Genomic DNA, 22,660 nt, shown 5'->3' on the forward strand with positions numbered 1-22,660 from the left:
AGAAGAAGGTGTGACACTGTGGAGTATGTACAGGATTTTAATGAAATGGTGATGCTTTTTATTTCGGTTTCACTGGAACTTCTAAGGTATCCTGGGCCTTGGAGCTTTCACTGTAAATTCAAAACTTTAACAGTAGACTTGCAGTGCACATTTGGACCTCTAGTCCTGCAGGAACAAAGTGCATTGCAAGACTAGAGTACGAGCAGGCATCTTCCTGAACAGCTTGATAGACTACTGGGTGAATTTCAAACCACAGGGGCTTCGAACAGTAATATTCACTCTTTTTGTAATGTAAAGATAATGCCAGCTCAAGGAAGAACTGAATTTTGACTCCCGTCTACTTCTTGTCTTTCAAGGAAGTCTCTGATCTTCTAAGACTCCCTGGATAGACCATCTTTAAACAAAACCAAGAATTCTTCACAAACATATTTTGAATTCAAAATATTTTTAGGGGGAAGGGAGAGACAGGAAGACTGAAGAGGAGTTTAGGATCCAACTAATCCATCTTGTTTAAAAATGAAATAAAAGATATATGAATACGATAAGCATGTCACAGAACGCAAGATTAAACCAAAGGCAGCAACAGGCTTTTTTGACATCATTATGACAACCCGAGCAAAGAAAATAAAACACAAAACAATACAGTATTTTGTCCCTAGTAATTAATCAGGTAACCTCTTGTAACTAATCCTTGTAAAATTACTTTTGATGTCTTAGGTAGGAAATAATTTACTGACACAGGCAACACACTGAAGAGTCACCAAATTTTATATATTTTTTTAAGGTAAAGTCTCAGATACCTGGTAGGCCTTCTGCTAAATTTGTATTTGAACTATTCTTAAAAAAAATCAGCATTGTTATCATCATCAGTGTTTATTCCTGTAATAATTGGAGAATCCAGCAGTTCAAGAAGTCTCTGATTTATCTGCTAATGGTAGCCTTGAAACTTGGTATGAAGAGACAAAGCTGAACGTTGTTTGCTAAATAGCAGCCAGAGAAGATACAGACAAAATTATACAGGAAGCCATGGAGGTATCACAAGAGAAATATGAGGAAGAGAAAGATGAAGACATACAAGACAGCACAAGACCCTGGACTCAAGGGACCTGGCCTTCCAATGGAAAACAAGCAGAGAGAAGAACAAATTCCATCAAAATCAAAGCACCATTTCTAAAACCAGATTTTCCACTGAAGGAATCTAGTGGACGAGCAGACTTACTGAAGAAAGGTGCACCATGCACTACAGAAACTTTCAAAAGCTCAAATGGCAGGTATTTTTGCTAGTCAGCCTTGTTTGTGGATACATGTCCTCAATCACTCAGTTGATATTAAATATTAAAATAACTAAGTCAAAAAAATATGAAATGGTAGTTGGGCATATTCCAGTTCCTGACTTTCTGTCTTTTATGTTAAATTAATAAAGGTTTTTATCCTGTTCAATTTGCTCCACATGACAATTAGCTGAGTAAAACTGCCTTTGGAAAGGTTTAGCATGCATTTTATACACAAAAACATGCAGTAAATCAGTAAAATAAATATACATGATTGCCTGGAATGCTTCTGTCAGTTCTGTAATACAGAGCTTGGGGGAATAAACTCTTCAAAGCACATCTTTACCTTAGAAGACATTAACAGAAAGAACGAAGCTCCAGAAACCCCAAATTACTCAACTTTCACTAAACAGATCCAACAAAAAACATTTATGATTTTGGAAGGTTTGGTTTGTTTGGGGTTTTTTTTTTAATATCGAGGTTTGACTCAAATTTATCTTAAAATATGTAAAAATTACCACAGAAGAGTAGAATGAAAAGGCTAGCATTTCCTGAGATATTTGCAGACACTGTGTTTTCCCAGATGATATGATTGTTCTTTCTGACTCAAACAGAGCAGCAACTGGAAAGCTAGTGAGCTATTGAACTTACTGAGGATTTATCAGGATAGACACCGGCTCGTAGCAGAGATGCCTTCCAGCTATCCACCTCCTCTTGGGAGTCACAGGCTAGCTCAAGGAAACGGTAATCCTTGTAAACATTCCTAGAACAAAGAGCACCACATTGTAAAACTAGCATTTTACTGCTCTGTATCATGCATACAGCAGTTTAAATTAAACATCCTTTGGGGTCAGAAATTACTTGGTAATTGCTTTAGACAACAGAGTTTATGGGATAGGTACTTGTTTAATAATTACACAGAGTGCTTGAAAGTATCTTAGCATGCTACAGCACAGCTCTGAAAATAATAATCATCTGAAAGCACCATGAAACTACTTCAAATCAATTTTCCAGCTTTTGCCAAAATGGAGCACTTTTAGGAAAACAACCCTGTGGTGATGCAGAGGGCAAACACATAAGACACGCCACCAAAACTGCATGTGTCACGACTGCTGCTGTAATAAATATCAAAATAATTAATGATGCAACTTTTCCCATGTTAAATCCTTTCAGTGCATTATATACTTTTCTTTTTTCTTGGCATCAGTAAAAGGGGAAAGAAAACAATGATAGTCAGGTATTTCAAACAAAGCACACAACCTCTGATGTCCGCCTTCAGAGTAAAAGATATTGTGACACATTTGAATAACACCTCTTGCAGGTAATTCTCATAATTAGATAAATATAGGGAATCACTTAATGGAAGAAAAGAGAAAGGAGGAAAAATACGTATGCAGGAAGGTGGTACTTGTAAACTCTCCAATAAACAGAACAGATTTTCCCCTTACGGTTTAGCCATTAGTTTTTGAATTCAAATCCTATATACAGACCAGATTGTTGTAAATTTGTCAGCCAACAGTCTTTTTAGGAAAGGCCACAAACTTAGCTGACAAAAGTTAGGAAACCACATTTTGCTACATCTTAACATTTACACAAGAATCAATCTTCCATCACAACCAGACTGTTTTCGTTCCTTAGCAAGCCATGTAGAAGAGGGAGTGGGAGTAGGGAGGGGGGTTGATGGAGATTACTTCACTTTCAAAGACAACAATGACAAGGGGTCCTTTTGTTTCATTATGCAACCCCAGAGATAACTTCTGCCACGTATTTTGAGGGGGAAAAAATACGAATACACTATAAAACCAGGAAGTAAAGCTATTATTATCATTGCCTAAATGAATTTCTTTAGCATTCAGGGACTGGTGGGATTTCACTGTCACACTGCCGGAATACAATTGACTTGATGTAATTCCCACTCGCAGAAGTGCATCTCCCTTACCAACGATGTCACCAGACATCTCCTAGCCTTGCTTTTTAGGGGTAGACTCAGGAAGCAGATAGAAAACAGGTAGAAAAATTGTAATTGAACAGTAAGCACTCATGCCGAGTATGAAGCAGCCGTGACACCTAGTCATTAAATTATCAGCCATGAAACCACAGTATTGCAACAAGAGTATACCCACCTCTGAACAGAGGGAAATCAGGTATTTTTAGCAGGCTTATAGATCACACTCAAAACTGAAAAGGATAAAGGACATACTCAGGTTTCCTTAAGTCAGTGACATAATTCTTGCCCATTTCAATGTCTACATCCAAGCAGCCAGGCACGCATGTTCAGCACCAGGCCTGCACTACTCCTTGCAAGCATCTGGATCAGAGATGCCACCATAGTGTGCATCAGTGCTGCTCAGGGCAGCACACCTATGCTTCCTTCATAGAGAAACCAGTCTGCAAAGGGACAAAGAGGCACTAAAGGGTTGGGTCCCATAGTTCAGGCAAAGGCACTGACCGTAGGAATGACTGAAAGATCTATGGGTTTTTTTACTTGATTAGAAATTTAAAATTAAAACCTTTTTTTCCTGAATCCAAATGTACTAATCCTGCCTTAAAGCATGGAATAGCCTGGATGACCTCTTCAGATGCTGTTATCTTAAACTGACAAAACCACACTTGAATTTTATTAAATTTGCAATATTGTAGAACTCTGAGTCAACACTTACTAAACATATTTACAAAAATAACTCAATGGAAATAACAAGGGAAGCAAAAATGAAAGTGCCAGAAGAAAAACTTTAATTGATTCTCAGGAGAAACTTCTAATGAGATAAGTTTTTTAGCTCTTTCAACTAAGCAGCTATAACTTTGAAGAAAGAGGAATCTGAAATGATAAAAGGGTACTCTTAGAAAAGATGACTAACCATAGAGCAAATAAAGGCCTTAAAACATAGCAATAGGGAGGTACCAAAAATATGTACCTACAAGAGTGAAACAACATGACACCACCTTGTGAAAACACTTTTTTAGGACTGTCATATTATATATTAAACTCTCTGGTGTTTTGTGACTTGTTACATCAAGCTTACTTGTATTAGAAGGGCTTTTTGCCAGCTGCTTTGAACACACAGGAGCTCATTGTCTTGCGTTCCTGTCTCTGTATCAAGACTTTCCCTAGGTCTAGGGACAGCTTATGGCTAAGCAGCTGACATCTCCAGCTTTCCAAGGCCCCCCTCCCTGTAGTATCTGAGAGCTCCACTATTTTAGTGTAGGAATCTTACCCCACCACCACAAGTGATATTAGTTTCAGCATAATTGAGGAACTGAAGGACATATATACTGAACCTGGACTTGTAGAAAGCTTACAGTAGGGTAGGCAAATGGATGCTTGCCTCACAAATCAGCTGCCTTGCTACTAGACTTCATTTGCCTTTCTTCCAGAAAGACTGACAAGCATAGGAACTTTACACGGGAAAAAGCCAAAGTAACTTCTGAAAAGAGTGTGTCCTTTTTCTGTTACTAGCAGAATCTTACAAAAACACATTAACATGTTTTACTCATTAGGAATCCACTGGCGTCTCATGGAAAGCTGTAAAAATGTTCTTGAAAACAATTCAGATTTTCTGGTTTGTTCTCTCTTCCACTTTTAAAAACTTCTGAAGATATCAGCACAAAACCAGTCAGCACTCAATCCTCACCTATTTACTCCACATGGAATACAGTGAGATCATGTTCTCCTTGTCACCTTTATGGCAGGTATATTATGCATCAAAGAGAATGATATAATGCAGGATACCCAGAAGCAGAAAGATGAACTCTGAACAATACAAATCTTGTTGATATTCAGGTATCTTTTAGGGACTGTAGTAACTAAACAGTTACAATAAATGGGAACATACCTAAAACACAATTTGCATGCAACATTTCTCTTGAATATTTAACATTTTTGAAATGTGAACATATGAACAGGTAGGCTGTGTGTAAAGTTATATGCATATACCACATCCACCTACACTGCTTCCTCCTGTAGGTTCTTGTAATTGTAATTTAATATCCTGCATAGAACATGAAAATGTATCTATAGTGCAATTACTGGAAATTAACATAATAATACTTTTTTCCAGACTGAAAAATATGAAAGGTTACCATTTGTTACCTGCAGGTTGTATTACACTCTAGATCAATAAACCTCAAGAACTGTATTCCAGAAAAAAACCCACAACATACTTGTTAATGAAGATGAACAGACAATTGGACTAAATGCATAATTTCTAATTCCAGATTGGCTCCACACTCAGGGCACACCTTCTCTATGCCAGGACCACTGTTTGAAAGTCCAGCAGATACCCAGCTATAACTTTGCTTATCTTACAACCTCTTCACTTTACTATTACCTTTGTTTCCAACATACTGGATTCCTTTTCTCCATATATTTCAGGTCCTAAAGTGAACATTCTAATCCAGAAATGATCATTAAATAGGCATTTCTTTAAGGCCTCCCATAATGAAAGAATCCTAACATGAAAATGCAGGAATGGAGTAAGGTATTTGGAAGTCTACAAGAGGAAACAGAGAAGCGCCAGATAAATGTGATGACTGAGCCCAGCTGTGAGTTACTGAGAATCCTGTCCCACTAGTCTTGAAGCTTGGGCTGTCAACATTGCATAGAGGAGGCTTGATTGCCTGTAAAACAGCAGAACTAAACAATCCGGGACCAACAGGTGAATAACACACAACTGAAAGTCACAGAGAAAGGACTTTCTAGTTGCCTGCTACAGTGGATGCACATCTACAGCAGCTGCACATCATAACTGCTTGCTACCTGAACAAATTTAACTGCTAGACCTCAATATGTATAGTATCTTTTGCAATTTCTTAATACTAAGATAGGGTTAAATATTTATCTGCAACAAACCTGGAAAGATTTTAAGTACAACTCCTGTAAACACATTACAAACCCAGATAATATACACGCATATATATTAATGCATATCCACAAATTAACCATAGCTGTAGGCAGTTTTTAGAGTGAGTTGGATGTGGAACATTTCGGTAGAAGATGTACTGTATATCCATATCATTTTTTTTATAGAGAGAGAAAACGCAAACCAAGATTAAACGAAGACGCATTTATTCTTGCCAACATGGGAGGAGACAGAACAGCAATTACAGAGCAAGAACAGTAGTAAAATTTTTAGAATTATGCTTATAAGCCACTTTAATACTCCCAAGAACACAAAACCACATTTAAATTCAGCAGTTGCACTGAAACAAGTGAAGCTACTCAGACTGAAAGAGAAAGCAATCTTTTTCTACAGAGATTTCAAATAACTCTGCTTATGATAAAACGAGGATGATCAGGGGACTGGAGCACCTCCCGTATGAAGACAGGCTGAGAAAGTTGGGGCTGTTCAGCCTGGAGAAGAGAAGGCTGCGTGGGGACCTCATAGCAGCCTTCCAGTACCTGAAGGGGGCCTATAGGGATGCTGGGGAGGGACTCTTCGTCAGGGACTGTAGTGACAGGACAAGGGGTAATGGGTTCAAACTTAAACAGGGGAAGTTTAGATTGGATCTAAGGAAGAAATTCTTTACTGTTAGGGTGGTGAGACACTGGAATCGGTTGCCCAGGGAGGTTGTGAGTGCTCCATCCCTGGCAGTGTTCAAGGCCAGGTTGGATGAAGCCTTGGGTAGCACGCTTTAGTGTGAGGTGTCCCTGTCCATGGCAGGGGGGTTGGAACTGGATGATCTTAAGGTCCTTTCCAACCCTAACTATTCTATGATTCTATGATCTCAAATAATTTTTGGTAAACATTGGGTCTTTTTATTGGGATGCAAGCAAATTAAAATGAACATTAGGAATCTAGAACCAAATGCAGAGGAGCCCAATTTTATCATATCATAAACAAAAAACTCCCAAACAAAAAGAAAAAGCAATTCTTGGATATTTTATTTGATTGCAATTTAAATAATACAGTATATGGGTTTCATAAGTAGACACCTAAAATAAAAAAAGGAGAAAACAGAATCCAGATACGCCATGCATAATCAGGGAAAATAATATTGGATGAAACTCTACTCTATGTTCTCTATTTAATCAGCCTGCAACTCTATTATATACACTCTGCTTATTCAACCTTAGTCTTAGTCTATCATTTTAGACACCTGTAATTCCACAATGGCTATTTGAAGACATGCATTATTTTTCATATAAGAAACCTGTACTAGAGGCACTGCAAATCATATATTTTAAAGGAACAAAAATGGCCATCTGCTCTGAATTAACAGCGATCACTAACATTTTCTATCAAGGCATGCCATTTCAGGTAAGTCTAATGTGAATGCTAATTAAAATTAATTACATATGTCTCTGAATATTTTTTCTTAATATCCAGAAAGCCAAAGAGAGAGTCTCTGAAACAATGTCATGAAATAATAGCACTTTTACCAACTAATTCATATAAGTGGTCTTCTGGAAGTGTAAGGATCTTTTCAAGTTCATACATACAAATACAGATAAAGAACCAAACAATTTTAACTTTAAGGTGAAAGTTAACAGAAGATATGCTGACCAGTATATAGCCAAGCCTTGAAAATGAAGTATCTAGAGTTCTATATGTTATCCAGAACAGAAATGCAGCCAAAGCTAACATTACATAGGCCAAAATCTGCAGTAGTAACTGGCACTAAAATATTCCATAACTCCCTGGAGAAGAAGTTTTGATGCTTTTCGTGGTGATGGATGGAAGCCTGTTTTGGAACCTGCCTTGGGGCCACACAGGCGCTAAAGCTGCTCACAGCTGTCAGTCCCTCATCACTGGAGGGAGCATGGCTTCTGCTCCAGTCTTGTGCTTCCCTGTGTGGGGCACAGAGACCCAGAGCTTGCTGGGTCACAGCAAGCAAGCAAGATGAAGCCGTCTTGCAGACTAAATCGTTTATCAGCCATGACATAGCCCATGCTTACAACACACGTGTCCCTCGTAGGTGTCACTAATGTTTCAGATCCCACACAGTCATTTAAGGAATTTTCTTAAATGTGATAGTTGCACAGTACTTGAACGTATAGGTTTACACTGCTGTTTCCTTTCCTTGAGAACCCCTTTTTGCTCAGTAATACCAGTTTTAAATCTCAATACCTGCACACCTATCCACCATACCATGCTTTATTTATCATAGAAAGAATTCTTGTCAATAATGACAAAAAGGAAATATTCCAGGAAAAACCAAACCAAAACAAAAAAACAAACCCCAAACTTTTTTTTCTTTATATATATATTTTTTTTTTATGGAATGGACTAGTTATGACTTGGATTTGTGCATTTTTTCTATTCTTAAATATTGTACTCACAAGCATCTTGGAAGTTTTTTTCAAATATTTGCAGCTTTTTTCTGGATTAAATTTGTGGTGTTTTTTAATTAAATAGAGTCTCATTCTTCCCTTTCTAACAGAGAGGGCTCTGAATAGCTTAGAGTCCAGCTCTTCCTGGGGCTTAGCTTTCTGAGTAATTCAAAAACAGTAACTAAACATACATCTCCTCTCAGGCTTTCTCCTTCAGCCTGGCTTCCATCCAACACCTCCTCTGACCCTGTCTCCTTTCAATAGTTCCCTTTATTTTGGCTCTTGCCCAATTTCCCTTATATATGGATAGCAGTTAACCAGTTCCTGTCCACAAGAAGAAATTGAGTACTTAGAGCTCTAGTGCATTTGGAGTCCTAGAGAAGACTTCTAGAACATCACTCAGCCAACACCATGAACCCAAAATCAATACTGTAATACCTTTCACTTAGCAGACATAGCATACTTTTCTGGGTCCTACCAGACAGCACAGTTCTTGTGCAATGTGATTCCTGACAGTCAGAGTGTACTCATGAGTCAGTAGCTAAAATTTATTATCTGGCAGTTCTATTTCCAGTCCTATTGTGCACCCTCAAAACTTCCATTTGATTGCTATCCTCTTGACATTCATCTGTTTCTCACATTAGGGATCTGTTTCTACAATGAGCCTGTCCCACTGTCCCTGACAGCCAGCTCTCATGCAGGGATGGTAGGTTCTGCCACACTGCTTCTTGATTATCAAGGAGCATTCAGCTCTTACAAACCTATTCTTGTGAAGGCAAACAGGAACAATTTTGTGCTCTGAATTTGCAAACATCCCCTTTTCTCACAGAGGTGAGAAAAGTAACACTATTACTCAGTTTCATCTGGATCCTGGTTGGGCAGAAAAGCAAAAGACAGGAAGACTTGGTGGGATCTTCCTCTGTAAGGAAGGGAGAATTTCACACGCTGGTTCTGCTTCTTTGGCTCCAAGGAAAGGAATGAGTCTGAAGAGGAACAGAGCTCAACAGGCACTTCAGTGTAACCCCAAAAATATTTACTTAGTGGAATCTCTTCTCCCTTGGGAAAAAAAACCCAACCCCCCCCCCCCCCAAAAAAAAAACCAAAACACCAGAAACAAACAAAAACCCCAAACAACAAAACCAACCGATCAAACAAACAACAAAAAAAAAAAAAAACCCAACCAAAAAAAAAAACCCCAAAAAACAACCCTGCACACAAAACCCCGAAGAATTGGAGAAGACGTGGACAGGAAGCTTCTTCTCCACTTGTAGCAAAAGAAGTGGCTTACTCATCATTCCTTCCTTACTTAAAAGAGAAGCAGCATCTAGATGGAGTTGTAATACAGTAATACAATTTATTGACCCATAAATCAGAAAAAAGTGCAACTACTCTACTGCAAAGGCAAAGGGTTACTTTAGAATAACACAGAATCTAGTGAAGTAGTGCCATGCGGATGCTGTAGTCAACTGGGCAAGACCATGAAAAAGAATGACTGCTTACCCTTCCTAATTTGAGAGAGAGGGAGAGATGGGACTGTTGCATAGATCCTAAAGAGAGGCACATTTAAGACTGTAGCTCTTGTTCCAGACTAAAGCACTAAGCTAAAAGAAGAAGTACCAATCAGTGAATTATTTTTAAAGGGAATACATGAGAAAGAGGCAAAGTGTTTGGAATTAAATCCCAGAAGGAAAGTAAGCTTTCTTGGATGAGCGTAATTTGTTTTGGTTTTTTTTTTTGAGCTATGCACAAGTCTTACACACTCATCAATGAGGACATCACAGGTTAATCTGCTTCATGTAAGCACAGGCACTGAGAAAATACTCTCACCTCCATCCTTAACTCTGCCTAAGGAAGTCAGTCAGTGGCTACATCTCCACAACTTCACATTATGTTCTACAGCAGTACTACAAACATTAGGGGTTTCCCTACACTATTATTATTTTCAAAAATTTGATATCTTGTAAAAGACTTGCCAGCAGTTTATTGTGAAGGAGAAAAGGATGGTTACCACAAAACAGCACTCACATTCTTCACACCTTTAGGTTTAGACACATATTGCTTGACCCTATAGCTCAATTTCAGTTGCGTAAAGGCAGACTCATGTAGATGGACACAGCCAAAAGTGATCCAGCAGTCAAAGGCACTCACTCTAATATACTTTGGTTTAATATCAAACACTAGATATTAAAACAAAAAAATCTAGTGCTAGATATTAAAACAAAGTAAGCTAGAGTAAGTAAAGCTAAATAAGCTGAAGTAAGTAACTGAAGTAAACTAGAGGAGTCCTCCTCCAAAGGTGTTCCAAGGTGTCTATAAAACAAGTAGACGGGCCCACTCAAATGCTTTAAATAAATTACTTAGTTTGCTGAAAAACAAAACTCACCCCCAATTCTTTAAGCAATACTATATCTATTTCACACCAAGAGCTTTCTAGATTTTTCTCCTTTAAAAAGAAAAATTAATTACAAAGTAACAGGAAAAGAATTTAATTATGTCACAATGTAGCCTTTTCATAAACATACAATTATGTTCATTTCATGAGAATTTATCTTCACTGTGAAATCAATCGTCACAGTCTCCATTTACTATACATTACCAAGTCACATTTGATTCCTGTCAGAGAACTGTTGACTTCTGCAGTAAATCAAAATGACAGATACTGTTCGTTTCCTTCTGCATCTATCCCCAAGCCTCAGCTAACTCAAGATGGTTTTTCTTTCTATACAGTGAAATGAGCAGTTTCCTGGTAACTATATTTCAGAACTGGAAAGGTTTTCATAAATGGAAAAAATGCAATGTATAATCCAGGAAACTATTGAAATGTACAGTATCAGAAACATATGGCTGTAGCAAATACCTATGCAGTGAGAGGCTAGGAATGAAAAAGAGACAAGCCTATTAAAATTCTTCTCCTAAAGGGATTTTTCTTGAAAACTAAAATACTCTAATTGAACATTAAGATATGCTGCAGACTGGTGGGGAGGGAAGCGGGAGGAGAGATACAGAATAATCTCCATGCTATCATGGAAGCTGGAACATATAATTTTACCTTTGTTCTTTAATGATCTACATCTTAAATAGCAAAATGGTCCATAGCCAGAACCCTGAGTGGGCAAACTCAGAAAGAGAAAGCTGATTTCTTTCTCAATTACTAAGCTTTTTAATAATAATAATGATAACAAACAAACAAAAACGCACACACGAAACAACCACTTCCCTTCATCTCCCCTCAAAAAAACCCCCACAAAACAAACCCAAAACAGAAACTAAGTTTTACATGAATTTTGAAAAGAAGCCATATTCACACACACACACCATTCAGAATCATAAGTAAGATAAAGTAAAACAACAAGACTTATTTCAACAGATCATTACCAATTCCCTGTTTCAGCTTCCCTAAGAATCTGGGACAGGGAACACAGTCCCCAGTTGAGGGCCAGGTCACTTTACTCAAGCCCCAGTATCCCTGATTCTGCTGACACAACCTATGAATTGAGGAAACTGTGGAAAGTGATACTAAATCTGTTTTGACAAAAAAAAAACCCAACTTTTAAAAACCAGCAGGCAGGTTTTTAAAAGAAAAAAAAATCAGCTGTTTTATAGTAACAGAGGAATGACTGTTGAAGTTAGAATTCAATAAATATCTCTTCAAGAGAAACTTCTGCCTCCTTTTAAGCTGGAAGAGTCCATAAACAGCCTCTCCCAAGGCAAAGGTATTTTGCTGTCTTATCACTGTGCTGTCATGTCTCAACATGCCTATATAGCTATAAGAATGTTTTTAGAGCAGCTTGCAGATGCTGGAGGGTACACTCACAGCCCAAATGAGCAGGGGTATTACAGACATGGCAAACATTTTAAACATCTGATCTTGAAATCCTTGGTGTCCAGTGTGTATGAAGACCCAGTGAAAATGTGAACATGCAGCTATATTACACCCAAATAAATCTCAAACTTCCCAACAGAAATGCATGCTTCTCTTGGATTTTCACAGCAGTTCAGTGATTAAGATTATGAAAATATTCAAAACCATAAGCCAAAACACAGGAGGAACAATAAGTTGAAATTAACAGATTTCTCATGGAAGAAACTTAACATGTACAACTCGTATCAAGTCACCAGAACAAAGCTTTCTTTCTTGGTTGATGTAACTACAATGTTAGGATGTTTCACACATATCTATAGCAGAATAATCAAGATTACATTAGTTGCCAGTATGTGAAGATCATTTATGTTTTTAAAAACATTAAAAGTTTTTCAAAGCTTTTTTCTGTGCTCCCAAAATGCAAGTGGGTCAAGTGTCTGAAATCTTATTCCCAGCAAGTACGTGTGTGACATACTTTCAAAGGGCATCTCCTGGCAGACAGTGTCCACATGAGGCTAGTTGAGATGTCAGCAGATGTAGGCAAAGCCTTCATGTAGTTCAGAGCAAGACTCACATTGCATCCTCGCGTTTCTGGGACCAGAGAAACTTGACAGCCCAGAAATCCTGTGCTTTGCTTTTGTTTTGTGGGAGGGAGGGACATTCCTTGCTTCTGAAAGGGCTATTTCTGGCCGGTTCAGGAGCAACAGCTGGCTCTGCAGAGAGCCACATCCAACCCTCATCATCTTGAACATCATCTATTGCCAAGTTTTGGTGATGCAAGGGGGGAGTGGGAGTTAAGCAGAAGAGAAAAATAAAACAAGGGCATCTATCCATGCTACCACTGCAATTTACTTTACTTGTTTTTTCTGAAAACGAACTTAGAGAAATTGTACCATATCTGCTGAAATGCAATTCCACTGAATCAGCTGCAAATGCACCTCTCCAGCAAAAAAAAAATAAAAAAAAAAAAAAAAAAAAAAAATTTTACAGGTCACTTGTATGTCTCTAAGTGTTGTCATGTTTCCTTATTTGTGCACAGTAGTCTGAATAGGCTGTGCATCAGAAGTAGGCTGCCATAGAATAACTACATCACTTAAATCAGAGGATGGAGCTTGAAAAGAAAAGTGTGAAGCGAACAGCATAAAGCAAAGAGCCTATTAGTTAGGGAAGCAGAGGAATATAATTTGTTCTCCATTCAGCAGTATTTAAATGCAAACAAACAATAGAATGATTCCAAATATTACAGAGAGGCAAGATTTTTCACTGGAGAAAGTGAGAAGCAATGACACTTTTGTGATTTACACCAGTTGAATTTGGTCGCAAGGTACAGAAGTCATGAATGTTTTGGTAAGCCTAGGTGATTGCCAAACAAAACAAAAACAGGATCAGGAGATGATTATTCAGCCATACAGAACTAGATGACTAATCATGGAGCAGTTTCACCCTGAGTGGCTAGAAGGACACTAACCTTTCATTCTACATTTATGCAACTGCAAAACAGCAGATAAATCAAGAGTATCAAGATCTTTATTCACTCAGCATAGTGGAAATACCATAACTGCACTCCCAGTTATTAAAATGTTCAAACAGATACATTTTTATGGCCGTATCTGCAGAATAGTACATTTTCTTACCTCTGCTCTGTGTTAAACAATGCAAAGATATGTTTGCTAGACATGAAGCTCTTTTCAACATCTCGCACTTTCAAGTTGTCCAAAGGAAGCATATACTTCTTCTCTTTTTCCTAGAAAAGAAACAGATTAAAACAACACTACATGAGAAGTCTCAAATAAACACGATTTCAGCAAACTGTTTAGTTGGTAATGACTTTAGTAGACTTACTATCACATAAGGGTATATTCAAAATTGAAATGTCTGTTTATCTTTCATAGACATACCTGCAACAGAAATGAAGCCTGAATTCCTGTCCTGTTTTTCACTGACCCATTTAAAACATTTCCCAGTTTAAAAAAAAAAACCACCACAGAAAAACCCCAAAACCCCTCTCTCAAATACACAAACATCTACATTTATTATTTTCCATTCCCCTGAATTATAATTAGAAAAGAGTCAAACTTAACTCAAATGAAACTGTCTTATCAATACAAAACTCTTCTTCCATATCTGTGGGTATAAAAAAATAATCTCTATCTACAACAATTACTATTACTATTTATGGGTAGCATTTGGTTACCCCACCATAAATTTTCATTACTCCAATGGGAAATACAAAAATCATACAAATCAAAATCGTACTATCATCGAGGTTTTATATATACTGTATACAAACCAAACCAGACTCTAATCTAACCAGCTTATTTCTTCAAACAGCACAAATGATTTATTCCCTTTTGCTTTAGCCGACTCCTTTTGCATTTTCATCACAACTCTAATTTACAGCACAATCACTATGATTTCACCTTTTCTAGGTTTCTTGCTTCCTATCACTCCAAATTAAGGATTAGTTACACTCTCAGGCTACTTTCTGATGTGAGAACACAAGAGCCCTAAGATTATTAGCCATTTCCATTGTGCTAAACTTCCTTGAATTCCTTGTACTGATGGATAAACCAGGGCAAACCTCTCCATTTTGCTTTGCAAATACATCTGATGCTAAGTAGGTGCGATCCAAAGACAAGAGGGGCAACACAGGCAATCTTTTTTTGTGTGTCATGATAAAATTGCTGGCAAAGGTACAGACATAGTACAGAGTTTAACACTACGAAGGTACTGTCAAGGCTGCTGCCATTACCATGGCAGCAATGGAGTGGGGAAATATTTACATGCTGGAATTTGTGCAGCGGATACCAAGTGGGGAATTTTGCTACTCAGTGACTCTACGGAAGTTCAATAAATCACCAAAGTTGGAAAGCTCAGGATTCCTTCACAGTCCCTTATCTGCCAACATGGAGAAATATTGTCCATCGTATTTGAAAAATCATGGCAGTCAGGTGAAGCTCCCGACGACTGGAAAAAGGGAAATACAACCCCATTTTCAAGAAGGGGAAAATGGATGACCCAGGGCATTACAGACCAGTCAGTCTCACCTCTGTGCCTGGCAAAATCTTGGAGCAGGTTCTCCTCTACAGCATGCTAAGGCACATCAAAAACAACAAGGTGCTTGGTGACAGCAAGCATGGCTTCACTAAGGGGAAATCCTAGCTGACCAATCTGGTGGCCTTCTATGATGGTGCTACAGAACTGATGGACAGGGGTAGAGCAGTTGATGTCATCTACCTGGACCTGTGCAAAGTGTTTGACACTGTCCCACACAACATCCTTCTCTCTAAATTGGAGACATATCAATTTGATGGATGGACCACTCGGTGGATAAAGAACTGGCTGGATGGCCACACACAAAGAGTTGTGGTCAATGGCTCGATAACCGGCTGGAGACCCGTAACGAGTGGTGTCCCTCAGCGATCGGTCTTGGGACCGGTGGTCTTGCTCAACATCTTTCTCGGTGACATGGACAGTGGGATTGAGTGCGCCCTCAGCAAGTTTGCCGATGACACCAAGCTGTGTGGTTCAGTTGATACGCTGGAGGGAAGGGATGCCATCCAGAGGGACCATGACACGCTTGTGAGGTGGGCTGATGCCAACCTCATGAAGTTTAACCATGCCAAGTGCAAGGTCCTACAGCTGGGTTGGAGCAATTCGAGGCACAGCTACAGGTGGGGCAGAGAAGAGATTCAGAGCGGACCTGCAGAAAAGGACTTGGGGGTGTTGGTTGATGACAAAATGAACATGAGCCGGCTGCAGTGTGTGCTCGCAGCCCAGAAAGCCAACCGTATCCTGGGCTGCATCAAAAGGAGCGTGACCAGCAGGTCGAAGGAGGTGATCCTGCCCCTCTACTCTGCTCTCATGAGACCTCACCTGGAGTATTGTGTGCACTTCTGGTGTCCTCCACAGAAAAAGGACATGGAACTGTTGGAACAAGTCCAGAGGAGGGCCACGACGATGATCAGGTGACTGGAGCACCTCCTGTATGAAGACAGCCTGAGAAAGTTGGGGCTGTTCAGCCTGGAGAAGAGAAGGCTGCATGGAGACCTCAAAGCAGCCTCCCAGTAGCTGAATGGGGCCTACAGGGATGCTGGGGAGGGACTCTTCATTAGGGACTGTAATGATAGGACAAGGGGTAACAGGTTCAAACTTAAACAGGGGAAGTTTAGATTGGATTTAAGGAGGAAATTCTTTCCTGTGAGGGTGGTGAGGCACTGGAATGGGTTGCCCAAGGAAGGTGTGAATGCTCCATCGCAGGCAGTGTTCAAGGCCAGGTTGGACAAAGCCTTAGGCGACATGGTCTAGTGTGAAGTGTCCCTGCCCACGGCAGGGGGTTGCAGTTGGTTGATCCTAAGGTCCTTTCCAACCCTAAGTATTCTATGATTCTGTGATTCTAAGACTGACTGGTCTCTATCAAGCCATTAGAACTAGCTGTGAAATCTAGCACCCATTGCAATTGCTGGAGAATTGTGAACTGGGACGTCAATTATGGTCTTTGGCTCAAGGAAGCAGGCATGTGGTAATAGTTTATTGCATGCCATAAAATGGGACAAAAGGGACAAACCAAACTAGGACTAATTTTTCTCAATACATACTTCCTAGAAGAAATAGACAGAAGTAACTTCCACTCCACAGAACTGGAAGAAGTCCTAGCTAGACTGAGATGTGTGTACTGTGAAGGCAGATGGTAACTCAACTTGGCTAAGCTTCAGCAGATTGCAAAACTAAACTGGATGAGAATGTACCTAAGAGTGAAACTGTAAAAATACAGTGACGTGTCCAACAATGGCTCAGTTTCCTAGACAGCTTCATAACAGGCCCCAGTAGAGGAAAAAGCATATTTCAAAGGCCCTTCTGGAAAATCATGGCTTTTACTGTCTTGTTTTGTTGAATACAAAAGTTGTCAAATCCAGACTGGAGTGCCTGATGGATTTTCAAACTGCTTTAGTTTAGCAATCCCAGAAATTATTGCCCACAAAAGATCATACATATTTATATTTCTCATGCTCTCATCTACCAATTCTCACGTAGTCCTGTTCTGTGCCAGTCTGTAGCTATTTATCACCATTCAGATCTATATTCTGCTTCCAGAGAATACATACTCTCTGAACTGCTGGGGTTCTCCCTGAAGGAAGTGTATAGTATCATGCACTCAGTAAGTATTACCACTGGGATAAATAAAACTAAACAAAGGAAATTCTCAATTTACCAATAAAAAGTAAATAAATCATGGCAAACAAAAATAAAGAACTTACAGATATTTATGTATAAAAATTAGAAATACTGCCCTCTAATACTGATTTTTATTGATATAGTCTATTTTGATATTATAAACTTATGCCCTAAATAGTTCTGGTAGCATTCAAAATGTAGCACTGTGTTAGTTTTGGTGCCATGACAGTGACATAGACTTTGAAAAATATCCTAGGATATGAAGTCAGGAGAATACATATTAAACTTTGTAGTAAAGGCAGGTTTTTTTTCAGTTGGAAGCTGGACTGCCTGGTAATGTAAGACACTTTGTTTTCCATTTCAGATGTTTAAGACAGCTCATATATATTAAAAAAAACCTTTTAGGCAGAAATATCAATGTTATTTAGTCCATCTTAACTAAGAAAAAAACTAGATAAGCTTAATTTGTATTCTTTAAAAGTTATATTTCACTATTACAGAATATGCTTATAAAGATTTATTATTTGATTACCAGAAATTCCTGAAGTTTCTGATGAAGTATTTCTTCTGACAGACACTATTTACTGACAAACCAAGCAACCACAGATGAATAAAAATAGAAACTGATGAAAAAACTATACTAAGAATCTGATCGTCTAAACAAAAATCCACAAGCAGGAAACTTTTATAAATGTTTGATGCCAGACTGTGAGAGTGTTTCTTCTGTAGCCACCAGGAAAAAGGAAATGCTCACTGAAAGCCAAGAAGTGGTTGGTATTTATTTACATGGCCTCCTACCCACATGCTGAGACAAGGCAGTTTCCAAGAAAGGGAAATCATAAGGGTGCCTATGCTTGAAGCTAACAGAGACAGCATGTCACATATGAGAAATCAGACCTAAACACTGCTTAATTTCAGGATAAAAGTATTACTGCAATATTAAAGCGAGGCAGCAAAACCCACAGCAACTTCCCTCCCCTCCACACCCCCAAAACAACAAGGAAAAAGATACATATAAATGGAGCATGAGCTAATTCAACAGCAGATGAGGCCAACATCATTTTAGACTTAGCCCAATTAATATTATGTTATGGCAGAGTTAAAAAAGCTCCAGACAGGACTTTCTGACATGTTTCCTATCCTGTGAGAGCCTGACAGTGAAAGAAACAGGGTATGTATGAAGCCTGGGAGGAATGGGGCTAGGCACACTTCTGCAAGTGACGACATGCACATAACTGTGGGTCCAGTTTGTCCCCCTCAGCATTTGTTCTTTTTTATTTATAGATTTTTATTTTTATAATGGGGCAGAGAATTTAAGCGTGACATGAGGGGAAAAACCAGCACATGCTGATCTCATGTAGAGACTTTGCCTTTTTCCTATACGCACTAGAGGAGAAGGAAAAAGTGGGAGGCAGCATGGCCCATTCCTGTCTCTGTGACATGAAAAAAAAATCCCCATAATGCACCTTAGAAAAACAAACCAAACCTGCTAGCCTGGGGAGGCCTTTCCACCCTTGAGACGATGTTTCACCACTCGTGGGCATAAGTAGCACTCACATCCTTAATGGACTAGTTCTGTTCTCTGACAGGCGAGTAAGCTGCCAGGAACTGACAGCATGATGTAAATATGCCATATTACAACTGCCCCTTCCTTATGCAGTGTTTAAATGTACTAAAAATAAATACTGCTGAAGTTCAAAATGGTACAAGGGACGCAAAAAATACAACAGCAGCTCCCCTCCCCCCAGCAAGGTCTCAGACAGCACTTCCAAACTAATGAACTTCATTTTCACAGCCTGAGGCAGAAATCATTCTCTGCTTTTGGAACTTTGCAGGCTCCATCAGAACAGCAGAAGAATAAACCCTGGACACAATGTCAGCTAACTGGATTATAAGGGGAACAGAAATCCTTTGCTACATAGAAAAGAGACTGTTAAATTATTTCAGCTTCTTCCAGTTATCAGAAGTGATTCTCACTTTTATTTGTCACTTCAAGATGGTTGCTGTGCAAAAGCAGCATGCAGAACAAACTCGACTCCACATTTTGTATCCTGAGAAACAAGCAAAATCCATGCAGGACAATTCCAAATATATGATGCTCAGATTCTGAAGGGCAAGTCTGACCCTGAGTGTTGAGCTAGTCAACACTTTCAGTTGTCATGAGGAATCGAGCCAGTCTGCTTACCACTTTGTTATGCTGTTTAGAACACCAGTTTCCAACCAGAGGGTCATAACAGTAGCCAAAATGTGTCTGTATCAATTGTGGGGACCACAAGTCCAAAGAAATCAAGCTCACAACTGAAAGTGCAGGCCACACTGGAAAACTAGGAACAAAGGCTGGTTTACAGAAGGATTCATTCTGCGCATCATTTGTACTGAAAGTACAACTCTCAAGAGGAATTACTGCACACTGATCGCAAATATAGGTAGCCATTAAATGACTCTTCTATTAATATTACACATTAGCAAGTATTGGGCATTAATGGGGCAAAATAGTGAAATCATAAACTGAGCAAGGGCAGTTTGAATTAAAGTTTGGGAATAGCAAATAAAAAGATGGGCACTTATGCCTCTCAACTAGATTTCCAGAATGACACTGTGCTATTTACTCTCTGTATTTGTTTCCACATTGGTAGCTCAGGCCAAATGCTTCCCTGACTCACAGGCATCATGCTAGATGTCTCTGCAAGCAGCTAGTAACGGCAGGGCATCATTAAGGTATCCTGAATTCAGTGTATTAAAATGTGTAGGTGGAACACTAAAGCTGAGCAAAGCAGTTAAGCAGTGAGGCAGAAAACAATACCGAAGTGAAGATGTTCTACAGTAGTGTACTATTTTAGATGGCTGGATCACTACCCTCCTTTTAGAGACAGAAATAGACACAAGAAGCAGTGGCTTGTGAACCTGCTGAGCCTGAGCAATCTATATTAAAGAATGCAAGAAGAGAGAGAAAAAACAAAATGTATGGAAATGCTGGTGGTGAGCTGGAACTATGTCTGTTTACTCCTGAAAAGGAAAGGCTCAGATTTATTTACACCTTGAAGCTACTCTCACGGCCAGTATAGAATTCTGCCAGTGCAGAACAGCCTACTCTGGTGACATTCGATGCAAATGCAAACTATTAAGATGCCTTATCTCAACTTTTATAGTATATAAATCAATATCCAAAAGTTAACCATATTCTAACTCTAAATATACCCAAGAGAACTTCACTGTATTCCTATTTCAGTTTATGTTTCACTCTCAGTTTAGAAAGCCACATAGCACCTTCAGAATGGTCTCGGCTTCACCACACTTGATTTAAAGCATACTCTGAAGAATGAAGCATGAGATACTTACATATTATTGTAAACTTTTGAAGAAAAACAAAGCAAGTTATTTTATTACAGACAACCTAGCAATGTGGGATTCAGGCCTGAACATGCTCCTGACTACATCTGTAAAAAACATAAATTGTAAATTGTCTATAAAATTAAAAAGGAGCTGCTGTAACAGAAAAACAATGCATACATAAACATTTTAACATTTTTATGAAAAGCATAGCAAAAGACTACTTAATGAGTTGCAGCTGAGAAGAGCACATTTCTTCCACCTATGTACCTCTCCCTCCAGTCTTCTACAGTCAACTCCTACATAGCTTTAGCTGTTGATGAGAAAGCATTGAAACCAAGCACTTTTCCAAGAATTTTCTTTTACCTCTGAAACCAGATTCAAACCACCATAGATTCCAGATTCTTCAATAAAGCCAGCCACATTGGCATCAAGAAGCACTCTCCCATGTACAGGTGATTCTCTATGTGCTCAAGGGAAATTTTCACACAAAAACTTTGAGCAAAAAATGAAAATATATTGTCTCACTTCCTGAGACACTTTCACAGACAGGTGGATTACAGCCCCATGTTGCACTACCGTTCTCACTGCTTCACTCTCACCATGTGCCAGGAGAACTCCAGTTGTGCTATACCACAAAGGATGGACATTGCCTGGAGGCAATTTTATTACATGTATCAATATTGACAAGAATAATTCAGTATGACATACTAGAGAGATGTCATAGATAGATAGATAGATAGATAGATAGATAGATAGATAGATAGATAGATAGATAGATAACTAAATACCAACAAAGACACAGAAGAACCATGATGCAGCATTTGAGAGAGAGAATTCCAGGAAAATGCTAAAGAACAAAAAGAGAGCTCCAAATTGAAAATCTCAATACAAAACTGTGACAACAGGCAATAAGCCAGACCGTCAGAAGAAAGAAGCACAATGCAGAGACCATAAATACCAAATCTTCAATAGAATCTGCAGCTGAAAAAGACAGGTCTGATGAAATAATCAAGCTCTTCTAGGTTTGAGTTACATATTTAGATTTTGCACTTGTAATACCTTTTCTATGCAGTTATCTATACTCCTGCACTTCCATTTTTTTACCAGTCTATTGATAACTTTTCCCACAACATATTGTTAAAACAATTCAAATGGCTTGTTATATCTCTGGTGTTTCTTCTGAATTCAACTATGGGATTAAACATGATGCTAATGTTAAATCAGTCGTTAGTCTGGTCTTGTCATTTATTTTAATGTGTTATTAATTTCCCGGAGTATTTTTCTCTTGTAAGAACTAGAATTATATTCATTTCTGCATTTTCCTTCTGCACAAACTTCTTCAGGAATAGAACCACAAGGCTTCACAGCTCTGTATTTGAAATACTTCATCTTTTTGAGAAATGGCTACTGGTGTCTTTTTTGGAGTTTACTATCCTGCTACATTTCAAGACTTCATAGAAAGCCACCAATACTACATGACAGTATAATATGTCTCTCCATCATTATTTTGTAGCACAGCTATCCAACCTTGAGAGTTTACAGGGTTCTGAAGCTGCAGCTTGCATTCATACAGCACACACCAAAGCAGAACCTCACAATCTACCTGCTCAGAGCTGGGCAGCCCTGAATACAGTACCTAGATAAACAGCTTTTCCATCATCCATTTCTCATTTCCCTCAATAATGAGAGGTAGCTGTGCAGGCATCTTATTGTATTAGTGCAGAGCCTGAATGGCTAGATTAAAAATAA

At 38.8% G+C, this 22,660-nt stretch overlaps 1 protein-coding gene across 4 annotated transcripts in view; it reads right to left on the bottom strand.

Moving 5' to 3' along the window:
• Window positions 1-22,660, bottom strand: part of DNM3 (dynamin 3) — a 187,710-nt gene that overhangs the window by 58,226 nt on the left and 106,824 nt on the right. For all 4 annotated transcript variants that reach the window (XM_065673955.1, XM_065673956.1, XM_065673954.1 and 1 more), the window contains 2 exons: window positions 14,038-14,147; window positions 1,923-2,034 (listed from right to left, as the gene is read on the bottom strand). In XM_065673955.1, the coding sequence (XP_065530027.1) occupies window positions 1,923-2,034; window positions 14,038-14,147 (222 nt within the window). The remainder of the gene's footprint in view (window positions 1-1,922; window positions 2,035-14,037; window positions 14,148-22,660) is intronic.

The sequence above is a fragment of the Lathamus discolor genome, chromosome 3 (assembly GCF_037157495.1).
Source record: "Lathamus discolor isolate bLatDis1 chromosome 3, bLatDis1.hap1, whole genome shotgun sequence".
Classification (NCBI taxonomy): Eukaryota; Metazoa; Chordata; class Aves; order Psittaciformes; family Psittacidae; genus Lathamus; species Lathamus discolor.